We start from the raw sequence: 27,864 nt of genomic DNA on the forward strand, positions 1-27,864 counted from the left end.
AAAAAAACTATTTCATTTGTTTGCGTCTTGCTTTTTTTTTTTTTACAAAAGTTTGAATTATCAAATTATGTCTTCCAATTTTATTTTTTGACTTCTTGTGTCATTTCACTTACAATTGACAACATTTCTAAAGAGTTTAATTTTTCTTGTCCTAATTTTGAACGCAAATAAACTTTTATCTGCTTTAAAAAAGAAAATGATCTTTCTTGTGTAGGTAGGTACAGTTAGTGATAGACTCAGGGTTCGGATTTTATAGCATTTGCTACTTATTATAGGATAGAGATAAAAATAGCAGAGTGGGCTATAAATTTGTTTTATACACCAGGGACTCAAAATATGAAATTTTATTTTGCTATTTTTTGCATATTTGAAGAATTTTAGAATTTTAGTGCTATTTTTAAAGTTTTGGTGCTATTTTTTGCTAATATTCTTAATTCAACGCTTTATTTTATATTTTTCATAAATCTCGTTTATATTGAATGACAAATAGTATTCATTAATGCGAGTCAATAAGAAAAATTCCCACATTTTCGTTTCATATTATATAACATGTAATAAATCTATTTTTAAATAGTCCGACGATGTCGAATCTTATCTTCTTATCTGTTATTGTTCCACATAATTGTAGATTCTATAATATACCGTCGACTGTCGTATGTATTTCAGCGTCAGTCGGTTCTCCGTATCGTTTGATTTCGTTTCATATTCGTTCATTACTCGATTGTGTATTATTTGTTTTTCTGTTTCGATATTAAACGTATAATGCCGAAAGATAAAACATCGAACTATTCGAGACTAAGACATTTTGTGTCCGAGTTTGGCGATGAGGTTTTTTCGATTGACGCAAGTATTCTGTTTTGCAAATTGTGCGAATGTAAGGTTAATAGTGACAAAAAGTTTAACGTCACTCAACATTTAAAAACGGATAAGCATTTAAAAGCCATTAAACGGGAGCAAAATAAAATTGAAAAGAAACAGCAGTTACTTACAAATATTCCACAAAAGTCTACTTTTAATATCGATCTATGCAAGACTCTTATTTCTGCAAATATACCATTAAACAAGTTATCCAATGTAAAGTTTCGACAATTTTTAGAAAAGTATACTAAAAATCATATTCCAGACGAATCAACACTGAGAAAATTGTACGTTGATGATATTTACAATGAAACAATCGAAAAAATTAGATCTCAAGTAGCTAATAATCGCATCTGGGTGAGTATCGATGAAACAACGGACGTTGAAGGACGCTTTATTGCTAATGTTATCATCGGTACTCTGGAGATTAAACATTCTGGATCCATTTTTTTACTCCACTCGGAACAATTAGAAAAAACCAATTTTTCTACCATAAGTAAAGTTTTTGACAAATCTATGAGCAAATTATGGCCAAATGGAATACAGCACGACAATGTACTATTATTTTTATCAGATGCGGCACCATATATGAAAAAAGCTGGAAAATCATTAAAAGTGTTCTACTCAAAAATGTTGCATGTCACATGTGCAGCACATGGCTTACATAGAATTGCCGAACAGGTTCGTGACCACTTTAGCACTGTTGACAAAGTAATCGCAAATTGTAAAAAAGTATTTAAGAAAGCACCTACTAGAGTCGAAATATTTAAAATAGAGGCTCCAGGTATATGTTTACCACCAGATCCCATAATTACAAGATGGGGATCATGGATTAACGCTGCCATTTATTACTGTGAAAATTTGAGCACTGTTCGCGGTGTTATTGAAAAGCTCGATGAAGATGATGCAGTGAGTATAAAAAAAACTAAAAAATACATAGTTAAACCCGGTATTGAGAGCAACCTAGCGTATATAAAATCAAACTTCACAATTCTCGTAGAAGGAATAAATAAACTACAAACAAAAGGCCTTTCTTTAATAACAGCGTTAAAAATAATTGAGGATATCGAAGAATCGTTCAAATCATTACGGGGTGAAGCAGGTACAATTGTAAAAAATAAATTTAAAACTGTATTTGAAAATAATAATGGCTTGACATCATTAAAACGCATTTCTAAAATATTGTCGGGTGAAGAGGAAAATAGCGAATTAGACGGAGATCTTGAAGAATTGACTAGTGACGATATAGTATTTTTTAAGTATTCACCTATTACATCGGTTGATGTTGAACGTTCCTTTTCGACCTACAAGTCATTGTTGACTGATAACCGCCGGAACTTCAAATTTGAAAATTTGGCAAAACACTTAATCATACAGTGTAACTCAGGTAAAATAAATAAAATATTATTTAATTAATAAATAATAATTACTTGAATTTTATTCTTATTTACTCAGACAATTTTGAATAGTTGCGTACAAACGATGTCATAATTCAAGGTATCAAGTTAATCAGTACACACAAATTTTTTTAAACTGTAAACGATGATTTTAGTTTTTTTATAAATAAATGATTTAATAAAGTTATATGATAAATTGAATAAAATTTTGATTTGTATATATTTTTATTTGTTGCTATTTTTGATGTTTTTAGGGCATATTTATAGAGCATATTTTAAGGTTTTTTTGGTCATATTATAGCGCATATTTTAGGATTTTTGGTGCTATAAAATCCGAACCCTGGTGATAGTTGTTCAATTGTTGACATATAAATTCTCAAAACTATTTCTGTGTTTGGAAACACTGACTTCAAATAATTAAAAAAATATATATTCAAAAGTTTTATTGCGGTGAATATTTCTTTATTATAATTGGAAATTAAAAAATATCGAAAATGTATTAGCTTATGCTCAAACTTTTCATAATCTAAATCAGTTGTTTAAATTTAGTAATGTTTTTTAGCTTATTCTAATATTTCATTTTGCTCCATGCTTTTAAGTGTGTTTTAAAAAAAAAATGTTCACAAAAATATTTATGCCTGCTCGTCTTTTTTGAAATTCAATTATCGCTTGATAAATATTTACAAAATTTAATTAATTTTTGGATTATGAAAATGTATTACTATATATTGTAGCTGTAGGTAAGTGGTTTACTTTAATTGTAAAGATTAAAAATTACCTTATAAAATCTAAAAAACCTAGAAATCTCAATAAAACATTGGCCTAAAATTACTGCTCTAGACAATTGTCTAATTTGCTAATTAGCTTGACACTAAATCTACCATTGTTACCATTGTTTATACTACTACTATAGTACTATTGTTTTAGATATTGAACAAAACAGTTAAACGAGGATAAGTTTTTTTAAAGTATCTACTTATCTAAATATACTATTATTATCAATAAGTATAAATTTCTTTCTATGGCTCTAAGAAGCGTGTGCAGCTTTTTTAAATGAGGTGGAGATGATGTGCATTTTTTATTATTCTACCATGATTGAATAAAAAAATATATTCTTGCATTTACCCGCAGGTTAGATTAAATTATAATTATATATTATTAATCGTATGCAATCCTATATTTTACAATGTAAATACTCATTAAAAAGAAATAAATAATTAATTAAAAATTATTATTATTTCAAAAGAATAATGTTATAACATCTTAATGTAGTCATGTAGATAAAATATTAATAGTAGGAAGGCAAAAATATAAGGTTGATTAATTCTACTAAAATAAATTAATAGATATTAAACTCCAACTGTAGGTACTGCAGTTCGAATATTGACGTGGAATTATATAGGCTTAATTAAGTAGGTAACATAGACATTTTAAATTCAAAATTGAACAAAATAGTATACCTACTTAAACTATAAATTATAATATTCATTATTTTATTATAATTCTTATTTAGTTGAAATGCATATGACATTTTCAAATGCAGTGTTTTTGATAAAAATTAATTCGATATTTCAACCTACTATAATATTACGAATACCTAAATCTAGTATAATAAATTAATTAAATATTAATATCAAAAAATGTTATATAAAATAAACTTAGTGATTTTAAGCTCATAGACCGTCTCCTCTTAGAATCGTGAATCACTGAACATCTATACTTTACATCTTTATACCAAAGCGCTACTTTTTTGCACATTTTTTTCTACGATTATTTTGAAAAACAATTAGAATTTCAAATATTATTCTTTTAAAAGTACCAGCAGATCCAATTTCATAATAAAAACTTAGAAGTTAGAAACCACCATCAAAGTTAAAGAACAGAGTTTTTTTTTTTTTACTATTCATATATCGTGTATATTGTATATAGTATATACACTGTTAAAATATAAAAACAAATCATCCACTTAGAATTTAAAATGTATATGTACTTACTTACTTCAAATTATCAATTTTCCCTATAATGGCTATAATAAAAAATGATTAATGTCATTATTTTAAATGAACTTGTTCTTTATATAAACATACAATATATAAAGTTAACAATACTAATCGTATGAATTTAAAGAACCAAGATATTAACAAGATAAAAAAGTATAAATATGCACATTTAAGAGCCCTAATCTCACAATTTTTTAAAATTTTATAATTTAAAAATTTATTTATTTAATAAATAGTTCATATTATGTCTTAAAATCTATAAATATAAAATTTCTCTATATCAAGTTGTTAATATTATTTGTAATATTAATGATATGTAATTAGAGCAAGGACTCGTATTTAAAAATGCACGCTTAGGATATATCAAAAAAATTAAAAATATATAATTAAGTATGTTCTACAACAAAAAAATACTCGCCCATATAACATTTTTAATATTTTTTTTAAATATTTTATTTATTTAATTCATTTTGATTATTTTATCTTAATTAATTTTCTATGTACTTATACATACAATAAATCAGTCAAAACAGATCTAATCTTATCTACCCACTGACCAATAAGATGATAATAATTAGTCACTATCGTTTTTATGACAAATTCTCACTTTAATATAGTTGTTGATCTCGATTCATGAAAAATGTTTACCGAAGTGCTTTATTTTCTATTAAGTATCAAATACTAAAGTAAAAATACTTAAGTATATATACTATAAACTTTAAGTATTTGATCATAAATATTGTGAAATGTATTGTAAACTCATTAAGCATACGATGAAGTTAACCAAAAGAAATATACAAGGACATTCACGTCCTTGTTCTAATTATAACCTATTAATTATTATGTATTAAAGCTATAACTTTGTTTTTTCGAAAAAATGTTTTCTTCCCATACCACTTCAAATTTCTAGATCCTTGTATGATTTAGTTACCTATTTACTATTTGTATATATTATATATATTATTATGTATTTGTTAATATTATATAAAATTTCCCTTTACATTTACAGCAAATATTAAAATGACAAACCTATCGTGAATAACTATTATTTATGTAGGTATACCATCTCATCTGAGTGACATAAAACTTAAAACTTTAGTGAAAGTTTTTTTTTAGACAATTAATATTGTAATTTTTTTAGATCTAGGAATAAGTGAACCGTTTTTTAATTAAAATAACCCTTGTGTAATTTTGATAATAAATATTTCCATCAATCAGAAAATTTTTCTTCAGAAGTAGCTCCAATTAACAGAAATGTGACTAAGCCAATAGGCTGACTATTAACTGTGTATGACCTATTTATACATTTTATAAGGGGATGTAGTGGGAGATTTGTTTGCATATCATCACATTTAATTATATTATGAATTAATGTTACCAATAAACAATGGCAGCAGTAGAGTAGTAATGTTTGTACAAATCTTTAATTGCAGTCGTTTAAAAGGAAAAAAGATTTTCTCACAAAATAAATAATTAATATTAAAAAATTTAGCCATTTTGTAATCAATAGTCAGCATTAAAGTGCTTAAAATTTGTTTGAAGAGTGTCAGATTATAAGTTTTGTATATTTTTGTAAATAGATCAAAAAAATATTTATTCAATCAAAATATATAAAAAGTATTTACTTTTTTGATTTGAGATTTATTAAACATTAAAAAAAATTGAAGCCAAGATTAAGATTTTTTACAATTTTTAAATTACCTACTTATTGTTTATTATTTAAAATTTACTTTAATTATTATAAAGTTAGTTTGTTTTAAAGTTATTATTCATAAGTTAAATCGTTCAACTATATAAATATTTATATATCTTTACATTTTATTATACCTAGCCATCTAGGTATTGTTGTTTGTTGTAATTTCAATAAAAAGTTGCATTTTTTAAATTTACTTTTGTTATTTTTAATACAAATATATTGTTTTAAGTCACTATTAAAATATTTTAATAATATAAATAAATTGATGAATAACAATATTTTAAAATAATAATAATTGTATTTACAACACAAAATATTTGTTGCTGTATATTTTCAAGTAGTTAATGAACTATCTTACCATAAAAACTTAATTAGAATTAAGATTTTATAGTTTAAAAAATAATTAACAACTGTCACAAATAATTGAGTATAAAATAAAACAAAAACTTGTAATATTTGATTTTTAAGAACAAATTTTTAAAACAATTTAAGAAAATATCTTCGATTTACTGCTATCTGCATAATTTTCGCATTGCATTCATTGATGCAAATATAACATCATTAACACTAATTCCAGCATATGATGAACCAACCAATGTCAATGGTAAACGCCTAACATTAATATATTCTTGAATTTTGGTTACACGTTCATAATGTCCGACTGTATATTGTGGAATGCAATCATTTAATATTTGCGTATTAAATGTATTTGGTGTTGATTGAATATTAAGCACACGTTTAACATGGTCTACAGCTGTATCAGCAAGTTTTTCTTCAGACAAACATTTAGAGTTTTTGACAAAATGTTCTTTAAAACCATATCCACCCATCATTACTGTAAGATCAACTTGATCACTATACCCATAAATATAGTTATTAAATATTATACCCAACAGTGACAATTTTTCAAGTGGTGAAGAAAGAACTCCAAAACCTTTGTAAGAACCCATCACTTTAGGATCATTGTAAGTTAAATTTACTGTTGCTATAGATACCATGGGTATAGATTTTAAAAGCTGTGTCAATGGTGAATGTTGAGATTTATCACAGAAAAGTGAAGCTAACTTATGTGCAGGTAATGCGCTGACAACATGTGAACATTCCAATTGTTCACCATTAGAAAACACAACTCTGGCACCTTTTCCATTTTCATGAAAATGTAATTGTGTACACTGAGTATTCAAATTTGTATGAATTCCTTGAGACTCATTATCGATATTTAGAGCATGGATTAAACGTTGTAGGCCTCCATCTAAATAATAAACTGGTGGTGGAGGTTTATCAATAGTGGTTCCCTTTGCATCTTTTACTTTTTCACGATTCCAAATAGAATTTAATTGTTCTTTTAATAATCCTAATCCCACGGTACCATGTTTACGTTCTGCTTCATATAAAGCACCAAACATAAATTTAACACTCATTTGCTTAGCATTTCCACCACATACTCCACACAATAACGGTGATATCAAGTAATCAGCAAATTCTTGCCCATAAGTACGACAAAAAAAATCATATGCACTTTCATCATTATTTTGAACATCAGGTAAATTAGATTTGCTATTATTTGATGAAAAACACTCGCGTAAAACATAAAAAATCCATGGTTTGGTAAATGGTTGATTAACTGTAAACAAAGCTTTCCAGATACTCATGGGTAATTGATGTATTTTACCATTTGCAAATATGTATCTAGCAGAAGCATCAATACCTACATTTCGCACTAAATCTTCAATACCTAAATCTTTTATTAATCTATACGTGTTGTTGGCCGATTTTCCACGGCCTCTAATCGTTCTTGGTCCAAGTTCACTAATAACATTAGTGTTTTTGTCTCTCCATGACTGGATCCAGCCACCTGTCTGACTGCTGGCTTCAATAATTTGTATTGACTGGTTTTTTTCAATTCCTCCTTCTCGTTTCAAATAATATGCAGCGCTTAGACCAGCGAGACCACCGCCTAAAATGGCTATGGTCATGATGATTAAAGTTAGAATTTATTTAAAAATAAATATCAATTATAAACAGTACCAGCAGGTACCTAGAAATAATATTATGAGCAAACGTAGTATACTGTTATTTTAATTTTAAGAACTATTATGAAGACATAAAAAAAACACTTTTAAACGATTTGATTAATTTTTAAACGGTCATTTGTATTTTAATAATGTTATTTAGTATTTACATTTATAAATCAAAAACTTAGATTTTTTTGTATCACAATTAGATAACGTGAACAATTTTTTTAGTTACAAGATAACATGATAGTGATAATTTATTTATTATCATTTATTACACTTTCACATAGAATTCTCTAGAATTTTATGTTTATGTTCATAAATTGTTATATATTTTTAATTAGATTTAGAACTTTGGATTATGCTAGAACTATTATTTATATTTTATTAACCTTTCATTCATTGAACAATTTGAACACCATATCATGTATATATAATGTATTATGTAATAGGTAGTTAATGCAATATTAGATAATAAACTATTGAGTTTATATACTCAGTATATTATATTGTAATTGTTTTTAATCAACCTAATTTACTTAGATTAAACCTAATTCTAATCTTAATTAGGAATGCAATTGATTTTTTTATCGTATTTATTATATATTATATAGTGTAGTTTTTGCACTAATTTTTGTAATATCAAATTAATACATTTTAAATAGTGAAATATATCTAAAACAAAATTAATTTAATCTATAAATTTACTCTCAAGTCATGAGTCAAACAGAATCTACAAAAGAAAATGGATTACCATTTTATGCAAGTGGTTTAGTTGTCAAAGGATTTGGGCGAGGATCAAAAGATTTGGGTATTCCAACTGGTTAGTATAATAAACTGAAACAATTGAATACATTTTTAGTATTCACTATTCATTATAAATTAAAAAAAATATATAATTTATTAATTTTAATATCGGCTCAAAAGATTTTTTTTATATCATGTCATAATTATATAATAATTCTATAAGAAATAAAAATTTGATTGCACACAAAATAATGAAAATTGACTTTATTTCAAAATATTTAGTATAATATTATTCATACTTAAATTGTTATAAATTTAAAATGTTAGTTTTAAAAACATTGTTAGTGTTAATTCCTTATTAATTACTTTAAAAGAAACTTAAGTTTTAATTAGGTACCTTTTTGTTTTATAGCTAATTTTAGTCGTGATGTAATAAAAGATTTACCTAAAAACATAAGTACTGGAGTATATTATGGATGGGCACAAGTCGAAAAATCACCAGTTTACATGATGGTTATGAGTATTGGTTGGAATCCATTTTATAAGAATACAGAAAAGTCTATGGTAAGTTAAAATATGTAATTTGATTAGTTAAAATAGTAATCTAGTTTCATAAATAAAATAATATTTAAAATAACTGTATAATTACTAATAACTTGTAAATAATAACAAAACTTGTGTTCTTGAAAGTAGGTCATACAATTTAATTACTTTGTTTTTTTATAGGAAATCCATATTCTTAAACAATTTGATGAAGATTTTTATGGATCTAATTTAAAAGTTAAAGTTGTTGGTTTCATTCGACCAGAATTAAATTTCAACTCTGTTGGTAAGTTTAATTATTTTAATCGCACAATATAGTTTATGTTATTAAGACTATATTATATTTTTTTTATAGATGAACTAGTTAGCACTATTCATTCCGACATTGAATATGCTAAACAAAATTTAGATGAAAATGAAAAAGTAGATGTATACTTTGATTTATAACTAAAAATTGTAAGATAATTAAAATTAAAATTTGTTATTCCATTTTATGAGTATAAGAATATTACATAAAATATGTCCCTTCATGTTTTATAAAATTGTTCCATTACATTATTTTATTGGTATGTATGAAAAAATTATACATAATTATTGTTTATTTTATTTGTATCACAACTAAAATTTTTTTACAATTATGGTATTCACTTATTAAATTTAATTATTGTTATTTTTGAAATAAAAATTTACATTTACTGAATGAGAATATTATTCTGTTATTTGAAAAATTATTACTAGTGATTATTTTTTAATTATTAGTTATTAGTTGTATAGAAAGACTTCGCCCAGAAAAAAGAACAAATATCTCGATTTTAGTGTACCTCAGTTCACGACAAATTATTGTTATTATACCTCACTTTGTGAACTAATTCTACCAAAATGGGCAATCTGCTTGTACTGTATTGTATATAATATTTTTAAAATTTTTTTAACATGATTCTAATGATTATTGATTACAATTTTCTAACGTCTCTATAAAAATAATCTAAGATTTTTGTCAAATTCAATCGAATAGTTTTTAAGTATATCAGTCACAAACATACATTTATTTATGCATAGTTTATTATAGTATAAAAGTATTATAATATACTTCAATATGTGCTGTAATGTTTCAAATAAAAGCACTAAATAAAAAAAAAAAAAAACTTCAATATCATAAAAGTATCTTTTATTTTTGCAACTATTTATAAAAATAAATTTTTTTTTATTTCCGTTGACCAAAATTAAATTTTTGTAGAATCACCTAATAGCAACTTAAATTGGTTAAACAACAAAGCTATAAACACTTCCAAAGTTCAAAGAACTATATGTAGAAAATTTGGCACCAATTGGTTCAGTTGTTTTCAAGTATATAAGCTTTATTCAAACATTCTTATATAAATAGAAGAAATCAACGACATAGAAACATTTAAAGTATTTTAGTTTAAGTATTTATTACATAAGGTGAACCAGCCGTTCATAAAAAAAAATAATGTTCAGAGTATAGTTTGTTTTATCAGAAGAGCAAGTTTAACTTTAATGTTATAAAAACTTGCCATCAGTCAACCTAAGAAAAATAACTTATAAATTACTCAAAATAGTTAAATAGTTTTTAGAGATGGATTTAAAATAATTATAAAACCAGACTAAAAAAACTCAACTTTTGAAATTGTAATTTATAATATTATTTCTTTATAAACGAGTCCATAATAATTTTTTTTCTATTTTAATTCAAAACTTGAATATTTAAATGTTTAATGCACAAGAAAACTGAAATATTACTGTCATAATATGTGTTTTATTTTCACGCTTGTTTATAAAGTATTTAGTAGGTACCAAGAAAAATTAATTAATTAAATAAAAATGTATTTATTATTTTAAATCTAAATTTGTAAATTCAAACCATATTAGAATTAAAAATTTATAGTTTTTACTTTTAATTTTCTTGTACAACAAGTAAATAAGGGTAATCTAACACAACAGGATACAGATTTTCAATGACTGGTTCTATTAGTATCACCGTTAACAGGACAACTTTTAGTAATTTAAAAAAAACTTAGTCAAGTATTTGAAAACGGCTTAGGATTATTTTTTGTTTTGAAGTCTATCTCTTGTCCATTTCTTGAATAATTTTATTAAGTTTTATAACTGATAATTAAGTATTTAAATATCTGAAAATACTATTAAATATAATCAAACTATTCTCACTACTTATCATTAGAAAAATGAAATATAAATAAATGGAAAAGGATAACGAACACAAAACATAGATCTTATTACATGTTTATTTTAGTTTAAATGATTAAAAAAAAAAAAAAAAATAATAACATAGCAAAAACCGACTTAAATTTATTACTTCAAGAATAGTGAGTATGAATAGAATAAAATAATTTAAAATATCAGTACTATAAAAGTAAAAAATTAATAATATAATACTGAATTAATTAATATAATCATAAATAAATATAAAACTATTCATTAAATATAATTATAGCATAATTTTGAAATTACTAACTAATGCCAATTCATATTAAAAATTATTAATTACTATTATTTCAATTAAAGAACTTAAAAAAAATATCCAAAAATAATAGCAATTAATGGAGCCCAAAAATTGGCTAATATTGGCGTACCAGTTATGAATGAAGATAGATACCATATTCCAATCACTACTGATAACTGAACTCCACTGTTTGCAATGAATAAACTGTAAAATATATGTTAAATGAAAATTAAATTAAATTAAATATATCACTCAAGTACTTACAAGAAATCTTTCTTCAATGCTTGTTTCATTGTTTTATCACTTTCTTTGTGTAAATATTTTCGTACACCTATCGTGAGATTTATAAAATATGGACGCCAATTTAAGGGTGTAGGATCAATGTAAAATACAGATTGATCATCCACACTCAGTTCTTCTTGTAGACGAAGTGTTCGAGCATTATCAAATTTCCATTCATTAAATATAAATGGTGAAAGTTTACTGAGTGATCGGTTCACGTTTTTATGTAGTCGTACAAGACTAATAAATTATAACATCAAAATATAACCATTTAAAACCATGAAGTATGTGTGGTAAAACGTAAAATAAATTAGAAAAATGATTATGCATATATTTGAATAAAAACCATTGTCTATTGACAATATATTTATTTATATGCTAAATTATGTTACTAAAATACATTAAATCATATTGAACAAAATATACTCACATTGGTCTTCCACCTGAGATTTTGGTAACAAAATCTAATATATAGGCTGGAATGAAATGAAAAATAGCTGAAGAAATCCAATACATGAATAAATTTGGCAAAAATTTTATATTTGGATACCAAACAGCACCACGAATAGGATACTTGTGTAAAGTGTCTGTTAATATTGATGAAATATCTTTCCAACGGAATGGATTGCATGTGCTAGTTGTAGAATGAAATATTGGTGTTTGTCCATCTACAGTCGGTGTACTACAATAAAATAATATAATTGCATACATTAACGAAAATGATAATTTTTTAAATAAATAATTAAATTAAAATCTGTACAATAAACTATTAAAATAAAATACACACACACAACATATATATATATATATATTATATTATATTATATTGTTATCATGTATAATTTACCTCTCTGGCAATTGAGCACTAAACCATGTACCAGCAATAATTGTATTTATTACCACATCTACAGGTATATAATCATATATTAAAGACTGATTTACTGGTAAACGCCTAACTACACCCTTTGAAGCACCCATTATAAATCCTTGTGGACCATTTTTTGATACTGTCCAGCCTTCAACAGGTTCTTTCCACGAAGCAACAACTATGAAATAAATTATTTTTATTGTTCTAATAATTAGTAAATATTTTGTACAGTATAATATAATACATACATTAATAGTATTTATTTTCAATCACAATATACTTTCATTAATAATTAAAAACTTAATAGTATTAATCATGACTTAACCAAGATTTTACTAAAATTTGTATTTTATATACACACAATATACAATTTTATATTTTAATATGAAATTATGAAATAACAAGTTATTTTATTTTACATTAAAATGTTGATCATTGTGCATTACGTCATGATATAAACAAAGAAAAATCATTAAATTTAAAAATAAACTGGATTTTTATAAGTGCTTATACTTAAATTGTGTGCAATCATTATTTCATAATTAATATCAATACATTTGTGATTTTGAAAAACATTTTTCTTATAACTATACAAAATATTAACCCTTAAACCCGTGTAACAACTATAATATAATTTTCATATTTGTTCGTATTTTACATACTCATGCTTGGCCGTACTATACAAGTGCGAATAATATTTTTGGCATCATTAACAACATGCTCAGCCAAAGCCTTAGTGAATGTATATGTATTGATATGATCTCCCATTATCCTAAACATGTAAAAATTAAACAAGAGTAATAAGACAGTTAAAAAATAAAAATAATTTACTTAAATAATTTTTATACAAGAAAATCTGAAGGTATTTTATAGATTATTATTGTTTAATATTTCACTATTCCACCCATGACACCCACACAAAATAAGTTAATAAAAGTATTGATTTTAAGTTTTTTTTATATTTATATTTTATCTATTGTAGTAAATACTAGTTGATACTAAATTACTAATTTTTGACCATTACCAGTGTGATGCGCATCTATTAATTGTATAAAAGTCAGAGACAGCAAATAAAATCATTGTAAATAACTGTAAATTATTATAGTTTTTAAATTTTTTCAAAAATCGTTATTTGCATTAAGGTGTTCATGATAAAACTGTTAAATATTGAATTTATGTATATAACTTAAGTTTTATAGATAATTAACTTAATTACTAACTTTTCAGCAGAGCTGTTTAATTTGTCGCTGTCCATAGTTAGAGTATAATTAATGATATCATTATAATTTGCTGGTGCATCATAAATTTTTTCCATTGCATAATTTTTATTACTATTAACATAGGCACTAGACACATGCAATAAACACTAAAAAAAAAAAAAACATTAAAAATTTGTTTTAATATTATTATTTAGTATTCAACAATAAAATAATGTCATCTTTACTTGAAGGTTTTTTATTTGTTTGCTTAGTTCTACTATACTCTTGGTACCCATTAAGTTGATAATTACAGCTGTTTTGAGGTCCGTTTCAAAATCTAATGTGGCTGCACAATGAACTACGATATTGACATGGTCACATAACATTTTATAATCGTCATCAGATAATCCTAATTTTTCCTCAGAAATATCTCCACATACAGGTTTTATTTTGTTTAATAGTACATCAGAACCCTCAGAATTTTTAATAATATCAAATACCTAATAACATAGTAATAAAAAATGTAAAATATATTTTATACAAATAAAAAAATATATTTATCAATTAAATGTTACCGAATTGTTTTTAATAGTATCCAATCTTTCTTCGATGCCTTGTCCTTTCCGTGGACGAAGTAAAATGAATATATTCCCAACATCTGGCATGCTTCTGAGTACTTTTTCTATGTAAGAAACTCCAACAAATCCAGAACCACCAGTTAGAAATATATTTTTATTTGTATAAAAAGATTTTATTGTTTGGTATGCCATTGTGCCAAATAGAAATATTTCTTCAATTCAAAAATGAAGTTTAAAATTTACTAGAAAAAAAAAATACTGATGACAACATGAAAAAAATAAATGTGTAAGGTATTGTTAAATCATGTAAAACATTAGTATTTTAGTCATGGTTTATACTATCATCGGGTATAAAACGCTAAGTTTATGTAAGTCATTATTAAATGTGTATTCACTGTTAAGCCACTTACGGTTGAATAGTACAATATTAACAAAAATTTGATACTGTTATGCCGACGGTAGAAAATTGAATAAAAGCTAACAACGATAGATGTTGCGATATGCCAACACTATCAGAACCATTAACTGAATAAAATATGAAAAAAAAAGAATATTATTATGACTAGAACAATGATGGACGAAAAAAAACCGGTTTTTACCGTGTAGTTTAGGGTCAATAGGATAGAGAAAAACTCGTATACGGTGCATCTAGAGTAATAATAACTTCGTCAACAAATCATACTTTCATTTGCCTACTGCTGCGGGAAATTTTGTGTAGCGTTGGGCGTTTAGTGGTGGGGCGAAGGAGGTGAAAGAGCGGTATGGGTAAACCGTGGTTTGTTTGTAAATTGTGATTAATAATAATTAGACGAGCAGGCGCCCGCTGTCGAGTGTCGACTGTCATCATGATGATTATTATTATCATAATGAAGCAATCACAGCGTACGAATATTTGTGCACGAAACATCAAAAACGTTCACAAAAATTTAAAATAGGTAAAATTCAATTTCAACGGGTTCAGATTTATGACATAAAACGTATCATTTCGATAACAGCTAGTGTTCTGTACAGAGGTGTTTTAAACAAGCAGACAAGCAGACACGCATACATTTCCGTATAGCGTAGACGCCGATCGAATCACGGTGGGAGGGGAACTTGTGAACTGATCGTCTGTGAGCGAACGGGAAACGATCGGATAATATAATACCTAATATAAATAATATGTTTGGAGAAACGAAATAGACGGCAAGGTATAATCTATTTATGTGATGTACTTACATGGCAGCGGGCTGCGTGCAAAACGACGAGTGTCCAACGAGGAATTAAAAATTTGCTTAGTAACAGCTAACAAGTGACGAGTAAGTCCGCGTGTGTCCTGTACTCCCGTATATGTACATCACAAATCGCATCAACAAAACACGAAGTCCGCGATGATAACGCTTCTGCGATAACAGAAACAAACAAAATCGATAAGCCACCGGCAAAATTTCTCCAGAGAAATTAAGTGAAACCGTATACACGCGCTGCGCACACGTCTAATTGACATTTACAGAGGGTATCAACCTATTGAATATCGGCCGTACCTATTAAATTATTATAAAATATGCATTTTCGAAATTTGCAGGCTGTATAACGATATCCAGTGTTTGAAAAGAACGTCGGTTCGTACACGTACGTCCATATATTTTAATAAACGTCATTAATTTTTTTTCAAATAAAACACGAACGTGAACGACGTTTGAATTTTTAATGAATTTGAACGATTTTTAGGACGTTCAGATTTATATTTATTTACCATTTCATAAATATTTTTATTAATATTGAATATTACTTATTAGTTAGTAATATTTTTCTATTATACTATATACATTATTTGTAATATTGTTTGTAGTTGTTTTTTTTTATTTATATAATTATATTGTGTATAGTTGTAATCGTTGAGCTATATTAATTTAGATATTTTAATTTTTAAACTATTAAAAAAATATATGTATTTACATATTTTACTATTGCCTGTATTTATATTTATATGATTACAAATTGTAAAAATTAAATACGGGAAATTCTAACGAGCTTTAATACCTATACAGCAACAGCAACAACAACAACATTACAATATTAATATGATGTAATGCTACGAATTTATAATAAATACCTCCTAATCGACGTAACGTGACGTTGACGTTACTTATAGTGTGAATCGACCTTTAGGCGATTATTTTTTTATAGTGTTGTAAGTAGTATTTTACGATAAGGCTTTATCGTTTATCATTCGTTCCATCAAATTTAGGTATAATTACTGGGTATTACAAAACGACAGCAACGCACAGAATATGCACGTAAGAAAATTATGTAATAGTGTAATAGTAATACTGTAATGTAGGTACTACAGTATTTACAACTGTGATCTGTATCCTATTTTAAGTTATTATTATAATGAAAAATAAATTCAAATCAAGAACTTTTAAATTTCTTAAATAATAAAACTATTGATTTAAAAAGTATTTTTGTAATTTCTAAATTTGTATCTAAATTTATTTAGTTGAATACTGGTTTACTCTCTAGTGCCTTTGTAGAAAAGTTATTTAGTACAGGGGAGGAATGTATTATATAAGTAATGACATCACTGTCGTAGTGTCATCACTACGCCATAGACTAAATAATTTTTGAAAACTTAATTTTTTATTATAGCAAAATAAGATGTTTTGAATTTCAATAAAACATAAAGGTAATTTTTATTTATTTATAACTTATAAGTATTCATAATATGACTAAAACTAAATATTATAAACAGGGCTCGAGACTTCTAGCACTAAAAAACTATGAAATATGCGCTATAATATGACTTAAAAAATGGTAAAATATGCACTATAATATGCTCAATAAAAAAATTATTTTGTTTAATTCTAATTCTAAAAATATTTATTTATAATCTATAATTCTAAAAAAAATCGATTGTTCTTTTTATCGACCATTGTTGTACATGTATAATTTCTTTATTCTGTAAACATAATAATTAGATAAATTTAATAAATCAGTAAGTAAGTAAATATTATAAATTATAAATTTTAGTTTATACCTTGAAAATTGCATTGTATAATTATATGTTTGTGAATATTTTCAAATTTGAACGATCTCCTATTATTGGTCAGAAATGTTTTGTACGTTGAAAATGTACGTTCTACGTCGACCGATGTGATAGTGGCGAACTTTAAGTATGGAACATCACTACTAGAAATATCATCTGGTAACCCATCTAATTCTCCGATGTCTCTTATACCCAATAAAATGCTGGACATTTTTTTCAAAAGTAATAGACCATTATTTTTTTCTAAAACACATTTTAATTTTGACTGTATTTTCAATCCTATTGGACCTCGTAGAGTTTCAAATGATTTTTCCACATCGTTAATAATTTCAATATAGTCAGACAATAACAACCCTTGTGTTTGTAATTTTTTTAAAGATGTAGTAAGAGATAAAAAATTTGATTTTATGAAAATAAGATCTGCGTCTATTCCGTTTTTATTGATATATTTTTTTGCTACTTTGATGCTGACTGCATCGTCATTGTCGAGTAATTCAAAAATAGAACGAATTGTGCTCAAATTATCGCCGATAAACTTACATTAGGTGAACCTATTTGCTGTGTAAAGCCGCGTTTACATTATAAAAGCGAACAAACGAACAAAATAGTTTTCAGACCGAATTGGCGTCCACACTAAATAGTCCTAATGTAAACGCGGCTTTATACATTTTTACATTTACTTTTGTAAAATAGGAATTTAATAAAGCGACACTTACCGTTGACTAGGTACAAACATCAAAACAACTTAATTTTTTTCAGATTAACAAATTATAGGCAAAAATAGCATGATACTTATAAAAATAGCAAAAATAATGCAAAAACACTTAAATATGCAAAAATATGCACTAAAAACTTTTAAAGCTGCGTTCATTTTAGTATGAAACGAATTTGTAGCTTACTCTGCTATATTTTAATGTACTATAAATAAATATGCAAATGCTAGAAGTCTCGAGCCCTGATTATAAACATATGTGTTATCTACAATTGTATTTTATATAACGTTATAATAACATAAGGATGCAAATTGTTTTTATTTTTATTTAATAAAGTTTTAAAAACGTATCAAATTAAAATATGAATTATTTATTTATCATGTACATATTCAATTTTTTTGTTTCAACATTCAAATAATAGTCTCAATTAGATGTAATAAAAATTAAATTTGAATTTTTTTTTTCTATTTAACCTAAATTGAAGTCTTTAGTCGAAAAGTTGTTTTTTTTTTAAAAAAAACTGTGGAGGTAAGCCGACCTAGCTTCGTCTTTCGTCTGCGTGCCTTGTATATGCTTAATTTTATTATTAATAAATCTATTTAATTTAAATAACATATAATTAATATATTAAAAATATAATTTAAATACTTAATATATTTTTATGCTCTAAATTTTAGAATCTAAAGTGTTAATTATTATTTTTGGGTTAATTCCTATATATTTATGGGTTTTTATATTGGTTGCAGGTAAGTGTCTTATAAAAATAAAATAAAACAATTTAAATGAATGTAGTTATTTTTTCAGAGAATGTGAACGTGAACGAATTCAATTTTTTAATGAACCAAACTGTTAGGTAATTAGCAGTAGGGAATATATTTTAGGTACCAACAGAATATATATGTAGCTGGTACTCGTGTATAATGTTGATGTAGACATATTGTATAATGATGATGTCTATTGTTTGATATTTTTATGAGTTGGTCGAGGACTAAGCAATTCAGGCCGTTACCTGTTTCGAGTGTTCTATTGAAATATTTGAACTTCTATCTTGTAATAAGCATAGCACACATCAAGTTCGTGGGTTGTGGGTAGCCGGTAGGTGAATATTTTACAAATATTTTAATATTTAGTCTTAGTGTTGGTCGTTGGTGATACGCTGGTACTACTTACAGATAGTATGGCAATTATTAAAAATATTAAATACCTATAACTAGTAGGCATTGATTACTAGCTGTGTATCTTTATGTTGGTTCTTTTTTTTTTCTAATACTTTAATTTATTAACTAGATAGGTAGGTTTAAAAAATATAACCAAATTTTCTATTTACTAAGTTTTAAGGTGTAATATTTTTACAAACAAATAATTACTAGTTTCAATGCCGATTATTATGACCTCGAAATATTCTACTTAGATATAAGTACGTGGTCATAATTATCATATAACACAGTTTTTCTAATAGGTAGTTACAGTCGTAGCCTTGTAGATATTGATCATAATATTGGTAGGTTTCTAACAAAATCTTATTTCACTAGTCTGTAAATATCTTATAAAATAACGATAATAAGTATTATTTTATACTTTGATATCGACAGACGTTTTTACAAATCTATTCTGAGTTTTGATATTAGGTTTCTATGTAGGTACTCGTACATGTGACTTTTAGAGACGCCAATAAAAGATTATAAATTTATAGCTCAGCAGATGCAAAATAGTTTTGATTTTTGATACATTGTTATATTAATATTATTGAGTTTGTGTAACCAATCATTTAAAGTACCTAGGTTTTAGATAATTTAGATACTATAGTTCATACTCGACAAAGACTGTCAATGATGGTTCCCGTTTTCGGTAGTCAATATAATTGATTATTATATCAATTGTTTACTATAGAAATTAACGAAAAACTAACTAAAATTATAAAAAAAAGTGAGAGTCATTAAATTTTTTATATTGTGTAACGTATATGAATTTCTATAGCTACCTTCTAAGTTTACTTATTGTTTAGTTATTAATTAGTAATTACCATTTCTCACCGCGCGTTAATGTATTACATTTTATAAGAAGGTCGTAGATACTATTCTATTATGTTGATTTGAGTTTATGCATTATTTTGATTATAAAGAGATTGCATTAATTATACAATTATTATTATATAATACAATTTAAATTAAACATAATAAAATAATATATTCTCAAATTTAAATATTTGTCGTAATTAATTTGAGTACCTATACTGCATGACTATGTATTTTATTATAACTAGATTAGGTAATGTAATATGTTTATAACTATATAGAAGTGACACATAAAAGCCAGAATAGTTCAAATCTACAATTTATTTCTCAGTAATTAATCATAGAAACTCAATATTTTTAAATGGGAGAATAGGTAAATTATTTGTTAAAAAAACACAAGTGTTAAAAATTAAACATTTTTAAAATAATATTCAAAACTTGCTGAAACTTTTACAAAGTAAATAAATTAGATTTTTTGGAAATTTGATTTTGCTATTTAAAGCACTTATTATAACAATTTTGATTTTATTTTGATATTATGTATTTATGTACAATGTACTTATTTCATATTTAGACTTTATATATGAATTAGACTGATAAAAATACATAAGACTTAGTAATAGTATCAAGGAACATCAATAAAAACTAAAAATAATGAATACTTTAGGTATATACTATAAATAAAAAGGAATAAATATACTGAAAAAAATGTATATATTGTACCTATACAGTGTTTGAAAAAGAGTAGGTATACTATCAGTAGTGTCTATTATAACTATAAGTATAATAGATAATATCGATAATAATACGTAGGTAAGGAATCAAATATAGGAAGTATATATTTAGATTATAATTTTATGGACATATTTAAATATATTTTACTATTTTTAAGGTATTATATATTTTAAAATAATTAGGTTGTTTTCGACTTATCCAAAAGGACGTCTTACCCACATCTAGTATCTCCATCTTACTAACATATAAATGTTTATACAGATTCATTAGGTTCTGTAGTTTTGTATTAATTTAAATATTAGAATGAATTGGTTTATTATCAAACTCAAAGGTAAGAACATTATTTGTGTTTTCTTGTTGGCTTCAAACAATATTTTAATATTTAAACGAGTTATGAGCATGTATAAACTCCGAGTATTAAAATTTAATAATATTAAGATTTCTTTGTTCTCATAAGTGATATCGACTCTGCTCTCCAGTCTATAGTTTCTATAAAAATATGCGTATATCATATACTTATTTATTATATTGACTACCTATATTTTATTAATTGGATATAAGTTAAATAACTAATGAAATATATTTAAATGAATTTAAATAAATATTTAATGAAAGTTAAATGAAAATTAATTTTCAATTTTTTTGGTTTGAATTTTATTTAACACATAAAATTAACTTTAAAATTAAAAAAATTATTTTTAAATGAAATTTAGGACAAATTTAAATTTGGTTTTAAAAATACTACCCAATTCAGTCGATTCAATTAATATAAGATTAATATATCATTAAGACAATGAAAAAACAAAATAAATGATATCCATTTTGTGTCGACCATGAGAAGTTTTAACTGCACCTTTTCTTTTAAAAATTACAATAAAGTAGTACAGTCACACACAATAAGCACTTGATGTATTTTATCACGCAAATATTCAAACAGCACACATAGGTATATACTTAATTAAAAAGTTGCCTACATTAATCTTTACTTCACTACTGCTTGTATACCTTTATAGTTGGATTGGAGTGTTTTTCATCATTGAAGAGTAGATTACTGTTATGTATTAAATTACAAAATAGTTTGCAATTTTTTGTAGGTACATATAAAAAAAATAGTGTGAAATATTCGGTATTTTTTATTTCCTGTGAGAATAACTTACGAGGAACTTTGTATTACATTTTCAATAGGATTTTTACTTATGAATAAAAATTATATAACTTAACAATTGAAAAAAATAATCTCCAATTTAACATTAAAAGAGCTAAAATATTTTTGAATTATTTTATATCTAGTAAAATATGCTAATATGAACATTTACATTTTGCGGAAAAATTGAAGTCCAACAGTCATTCATTTTTAAATTACAACAAAAACATAAAACTGATTTTATTGAAAATTTGTTTTTTCCTCTATTTTTATTTTTCTATTATCAAACATTTGCATAAAAAACAACATAAAAAGCATTGTAAAACCAATATGTACTATAAGATTTTTTTTTTAATATCCCCGTATATTTGTAGGATTTGAGACAGAACAAATTTATTCAGAAATTAAAATAGTATCGATTAAAAAGGTAAAATTTAGTATTATTGATGTTAAAAAGTATATTTTCAAAAAACCATTTATTATTATTTTTTATAAATGTTGATTTAGAGTTCATAGTTAATTAAAATGTATGTCAACGAAGACAATAAAAAATTTGTGGTTTAAATTATTTAAACTTTCTAAAATATATGTAGTAAAAGTTTTATAAAATTAGATTTATCATCACAAATCAATTGACAATTTTATTTAGAAATTAAAATACATATGTTTATTTGTACAAATGTATAGTATAAGAGTTTATATTAATATTTTCCACTTTAATTTGGATTCTGATCGAAACGATGCATAGATTAGATATAGGTATGCTATAGTTTTCATGAAATAATAGTGTTTTTTATGAAAGATTAGGTATTTACTTCTTATAGAAGGTAGAAAAAAATGTTTAGAGTTTTTTTTCCTAAATTGAATTCAATTATTTTAAAAAGGTTAAAATTAAAAATGCTCACTATTTTTTAAAATAATCGAGAAAATAAAAACAAAAAATAATTTTTGACCAAACTAATTTGTTTTTTGTTGTAATTTGTTATAAGTTATAACCATAGAGACTTAAAAATTACCAAAATATTTATATTAGCTTTTACTAAATATAGTTTTTAAAATATTTTAATTATTTTCTATAATTGTTTTACCTAGTTTATACGTTTAAATCCTTATATAAAATGTTAGACTTTTTATGTATGATATAATTTTAAATTTTATTTAAAACTGTTTGAAATTTAATACAAGGTTCTTCATAATTTACTCTGATTGCAATTAAAAAAAAAATAGATTACCGTAAAATCATATTTAATTTTTATGAACATTTGAACTTCAAATTTAGACGACATTTTATATTAAAACGTATAATAATGATATTTCGTCAACTGATTTATCATATTGTTATCTCTATGATGCTGTGGATTAATCACATGATTATTTACAAACATGATATCTTATCTTTATTAAATAATAAATGCACATGCTCAGATTTCTGTACTTTTGATAACAGTTGTGCAACTACTTTAACTGTGCTTTTGATATTAAACCACAATAATTCGTTTATTATTCCATTTTGTGTGTTAAACATAAGTAAACATAATATTAGAAAAATGCAGAATACAAAATAAAATAATTTGTGTTGATAACAGACTGTTTGTAAGTGGTGATAACGCAACGTATCGCTGTACCTTTTCATTATGGATAATTTCAAAAAATCAAATATTACAAATTCAAAAAAGAAAAGAGCACCGTAAGTTTATTTATGATTTATTTATTTAAATAATTTTTAATGCTATGTTTTGTTATATTTTTAGGTCATCAAAAAAATTAATTGAAAGTTTAAAAATAAAAAAAGAATGTGAGAAAAAAGCATTAGATATTGTTGTTGAGTTAATTGATGGTGGATTGGAAGAACCTGACTTGTTAAATAAGGTAGTATTATAAGATTATATAATTAAAGATTGATATTGTACCTAATGTTTGTAAAAGTAATTTTATCTTAAAATATAGTACTTAAAATAAAATGTACGGCAATCTCTTTTAGCAAATATTTATTGCTATGTTTTTATTAAACACCATTATTATTTGATTTCAATAATGGTAATCTTTTCTTCTTATAAGTATACATTTTTGTTGAAATAATCATAGTTACGGCATACTTAAAAAAACAAGTAAAATTATAAATATTACACGTGAGAGTCTATCATCTCATTTAAAGATTTTTTTTTTCAAATTATGACATTCTTTTTTAGCAAGGCAGCTTAAGTATTATAATTAATTTTATAATATAATTTCAAGTTTAACAGGTATCTAAAGTTCAAAGGCTTATTAAAATGAGTCAAAACAATATTGTCAACAAATTTGTGATACTTAGCAAGACTTTTAAATTTTATATTTCATACAATTGTATATTTTTATATTTCTAATTAAATTAAATTTTATAGATATACTATATATGTATGTCCTTTACAAAGATAATAATCTTAATTAATTAAGTTTGAATATAAATTTGCTTATTATTTAAATTTTTTTAGCTGTGTTCAATTAATGCTTGCCACTATGAAGATGTAGTAGAGGAAAGATTTATTTTAAAACAATGTGGATATGTTATGTGTGATAAAAAATTGACAGACATACCAAATCAAAAGTATAAAATATCATTAGCTCTTACTAAGGTGTTTGACATCACAGAAAGGAAGGTATTTATAGTAAAATTATTATTTTTAAAGTTACTTTATTCTATTATTATTGTTTGTTATTCTTTTATTCTTAAAAAACAATGTCTTGTAATTTTCAAAATTTTTTGTTTAAACTAATTTGTAGGTACAGAGTTTGTTGAATTTTAGTGTTTAGAACTAGTTTAAACATAATGATTTGAATTAATTTTAATATAATAATTAAAATTAAGTTCCACTCTTACAAAATGTTATTCAATTATATTTAAAAGTTAACAATTCAATTTATATAATCTATGATTATGTGTAGTTATTGAATTAATTGTAAAATCGATGTATGTACTATAATATACTAACATAATTTATAAGAAATTTAAAAAAATACGTCAATGATTTTTTTTTCTTATTGAATTAATTATTTTATATTTTTAATTGTGTGTGTAAAAAATGTATTCCAATAAAAATATTATGAAATAGAAATGACCAACAATAATATCTTGTAATAATATGTATTTGCATTTTTATTTTTGTTCATGGTTTTGAAACTATGGAAAGATCCATGCATTCTCTGCGTAACTAAAAATTATGAAAATTAATTTACTTTGAGTAATCATTTTTGTTTGTTTTAGAAATTTTGCTCCAATACATGTTATAAAAGTTCACAATATTTACAAAAACAACTATTAACTACACCACTGTGGTTACGTGATAAAGATACAGTACCAAAATTTAAATTATTAAAGTAAGTTGATAATCAATATTATTGTGGTTTAAACAAAGTATATATTAGTGGTATTGTAGTCATTATAATAGTACCGGTATCGGGTTCTTTACAAAACTAATAATAACAATATTATAATGATTTGATAAAAATCAAGTTCATTGTTAAAATGTAAAAAATAGGTTTATATTTACACAAGTAGTAAATCGTTAATTGGTAAATTACAAGTTATATTATTACTACAAAGATAAAAAATACTTTTTATTTTCTAGAGTGAAAGGAAGGCACTAAAAAAATAAGCTAAATAATAATGACTTGGGAGGGATTGGGGTAAATTTTTTTAATATGCATAACATTTAATTAAACTTAATCATACCATTGAGTATCATTGTGGAAATTTTAATATAAGATTTTAAAAAAGAATCCATTTTTATAATGAGATGATAAATATTAAGTTTATTTGTCAGTCAATGCTATAAGAATAATATAAATGAGCTTTAATAATTGTTATAAAATCAAAATTTTTCATATCATTTTTGATTCTTATTATCGATAGTTTAATACAGTGAATTCCATACTTTTTTTCACCACGGCATATTACTACTAGTTATTATAATTCTGATCACACTTTGGATAAATATTATCTAATTTCCAAATATAATCATTTTATAAAGTTTTTTTAATAGAAAAAGTTCAAGTTGTCGCGGCACACCTTTCAAATCTTACGTTACACCACTGTGCCTTGACACACCCTTTCTGAAACACTGGTCTAATAGTACTAATAATAACAAGGGGAACTAATTAAGGAATCAATTTTGCAGCCTAGAAGTAAAATAGGAGCAAAATAACATTTTAAGTGCTTGTAAATTAGTAAATTACAAATATGTACAATTACTAATTATAAATACAAAAATTATTTTTAGTAGTATACATATGGAAAAAGAAACTCCATTGGATTCAATTCACAATAGTCAAATAAAATTATCAACACCAACAACTACTGTTTCTGCAACAAATGATACCAAAGTAATTTAAACAAAATATTTATTTATTTTGAATATTATTCATATTTTATTATATTAAGATTATAGGTTTTAATATATTATGTTTTTTTTTTTGGTAATTTAAATTTTTAGTTATCTATTAATATTAACTATAATAAATTAACAAGAAAATAAAATGTGTTTGATGAAAATTCATAATGCTTCTTAAGTATTTTATGTATATAAAAAAAAAGGATTTGGTTATTTGAAGTCAGAATACAACTTTCATGTAGTATGCATTTTTGATTTTTAATTAAAATATCCAATTCTATGTTGATTTTAATTTAAAAATAAATAAAATGCGTAGATAGCAATATATATTTCTTGGAAATATTTACTCAGATATTGTTTAATTGCTTTCAAAAATAATATAGTTATATTATGTAGTTTATTATATTTTTAAATTAAATAAATGAAAATAAAATTTATATTAAACTTATTATTTAATACTGATATAATCATATGTATAGACACACATAGTGTTGCTAATAATTTATAATTAAATGTAATAATGTAATAAATAAATAATAGTTGTATAATAAAATTAAAGATAATAAATAAACAAAAATTGAAAATTATGGACACAGTCCATTAATTTTAATGAGTTAAGTCTTGAGGAAAAATATAAAAATTTATCATTTATTTTTTTATTCTTCAATTTACTATGTCAAATTTAATATCATGATTTGCAATGTATTATGTTTTTATTTTTTATTTTATTTACAGACTGATATTGAAGAAGAATTTAAGAATTTATTAACATTGAAATCCAATAATTGAAAAAAGATCAAGCAGATTACTACCAAAAATTAATATCAGTATGCACATTAAAAATTACATAATTCTGTTTATTTTATTTTAATGTCTTATAATACAAGATAAATTTTATCTTTAAGCCCTCATTATTTCAAAATCATTAATGTTTTTGATTATATATTTTTTTTACGTAGTTTACAGCCAAAATAAAACGAAGTTTTATTTTTAATTTTTTATTGTTATAATTTTTAAATTTTTTATGCTTTTGTGATTAATAAATTGATTAATTTATTTATATTTAAATTAATTTTCTGGATCAAAATATTTATTTTTTTTTAAATTTAAATTTTGATACATAAAATTCCAAGTTTTGATCAGTAGTTTTTGAGTTATAAGTTGGGTTTGGTACATAATACTCTTAAAAAGTACTAA

General features: G+C 24.3%; 5 protein-coding genes across 5 annotated transcripts; 3 read left to right on the forward strand and 2 right to left on the reverse strand.

Annotated features, from left to right (window-relative positions):
• Window positions 1-762: 762 nt before the first annotated feature.
• On the forward strand, window positions 763-2,399 carry LOC112596761. Its single transcript, XM_025342543.1, has 2 exons — window positions 763-2,245; window positions 2,314-2,399. The coding sequence occupies exons 1-2, from the start codon at window positions 763-765 to the stop codon at window positions 2,325-2,327; spliced, it is 1,497 nt and encodes a 498-aa protein (XP_025198328.1). The 3' UTR covers window positions 2,328-2,399.
• Window positions 2,400-6,373: 3,974 nt separating this feature from the next.
• On the reverse strand, window positions 6,374-8,010 carry LOC112596756 (protoporphyrinogen oxidase). Its single transcript, XM_025342538.1, has one exon. It carries the CDS (start codon window positions 7,925-7,927, stop codon window positions 6,464-6,466), a length of 1,464 nt encoding a protein of 487 aa, XP_025198323.1. The 5' UTR covers window positions 7,928-8,010; the 3' UTR covers window positions 6,374-6,463.
• Window positions 8,011-8,683: 673 nt separating this feature from the next.
• On the forward strand, window positions 8,684-9,728 carry LOC112596758 (riboflavin kinase). Its single transcript, XM_025342539.1, has 4 exons — window positions 8,684-8,789; window positions 9,126-9,277; window positions 9,440-9,542; window positions 9,612-9,728. The coding sequence occupies exons 1-4, from the start codon at window positions 8,684-8,686 to the stop codon at window positions 9,701-9,703; spliced, it is 453 nt and encodes a 150-aa protein (XP_025198324.1). The 3' UTR covers window positions 9,704-9,728.
• Window positions 9,729-11,757: 2,029 nt separating this feature from the next.
• Window positions 11,758-14,880, reverse strand: LOC112596759 (putative fatty acyl-CoA reductase CG8306). The gene is made up of 8 exons (XM_025342540.1): window positions 14,663-14,880; window positions 14,333-14,587; window positions 14,109-14,254; window positions 13,551-13,660; window positions 12,868-13,066; window positions 12,451-12,702; window positions 12,003-12,260; window positions 11,758-11,942 (listed from the first exon to the last, which is right to left on the reverse strand). Exons 1-8 carry the CDS (start codon window positions 14,855-14,857, stop codon window positions 11,804-11,806), a joined length of 1,554 nt encoding a protein of 517 aa, XP_025198325.1. The 5' UTR covers window positions 14,858-14,880; the 3' UTR covers window positions 11,758-11,803.
• Window positions 14,881-23,734: 8,854 nt separating this feature from the next.
• On the forward strand, window positions 23,735-27,456 carry LOC112596812 (putative RNA polymerase II subunit B1 CTD phosphatase RPAP2 homolog). Its single transcript, XM_025342616.1, has 6 exons — window positions 23,735-23,987; window positions 24,052-24,169; window positions 24,772-24,936; window positions 25,542-25,654; window positions 26,560-26,659; window positions 27,403-27,456. The coding sequence occupies exons 1-6, from the start codon at window positions 23,935-23,937 to the stop codon at window positions 27,454-27,456; spliced, it is 603 nt and encodes a 200-aa protein (XP_025198401.1). The 5' UTR covers window positions 23,735-23,934.
• The last annotated feature ends 408 nt before the right edge of the window (window positions 27,457-27,864 follow it).

Source organism: Melanaphis sacchari, unplaced genomic scaffold (genome assembly GCF_002803265.2).
Source record: "Melanaphis sacchari strain LSU unplaced genomic scaffold, SCAv2.0 Contig34_pilon_pilon, whole genome shotgun sequence".
Taxonomy (NCBI): Eukaryota; Metazoa; Arthropoda; class Insecta; order Hemiptera; family Aphididae; genus Melanaphis; species Melanaphis sacchari.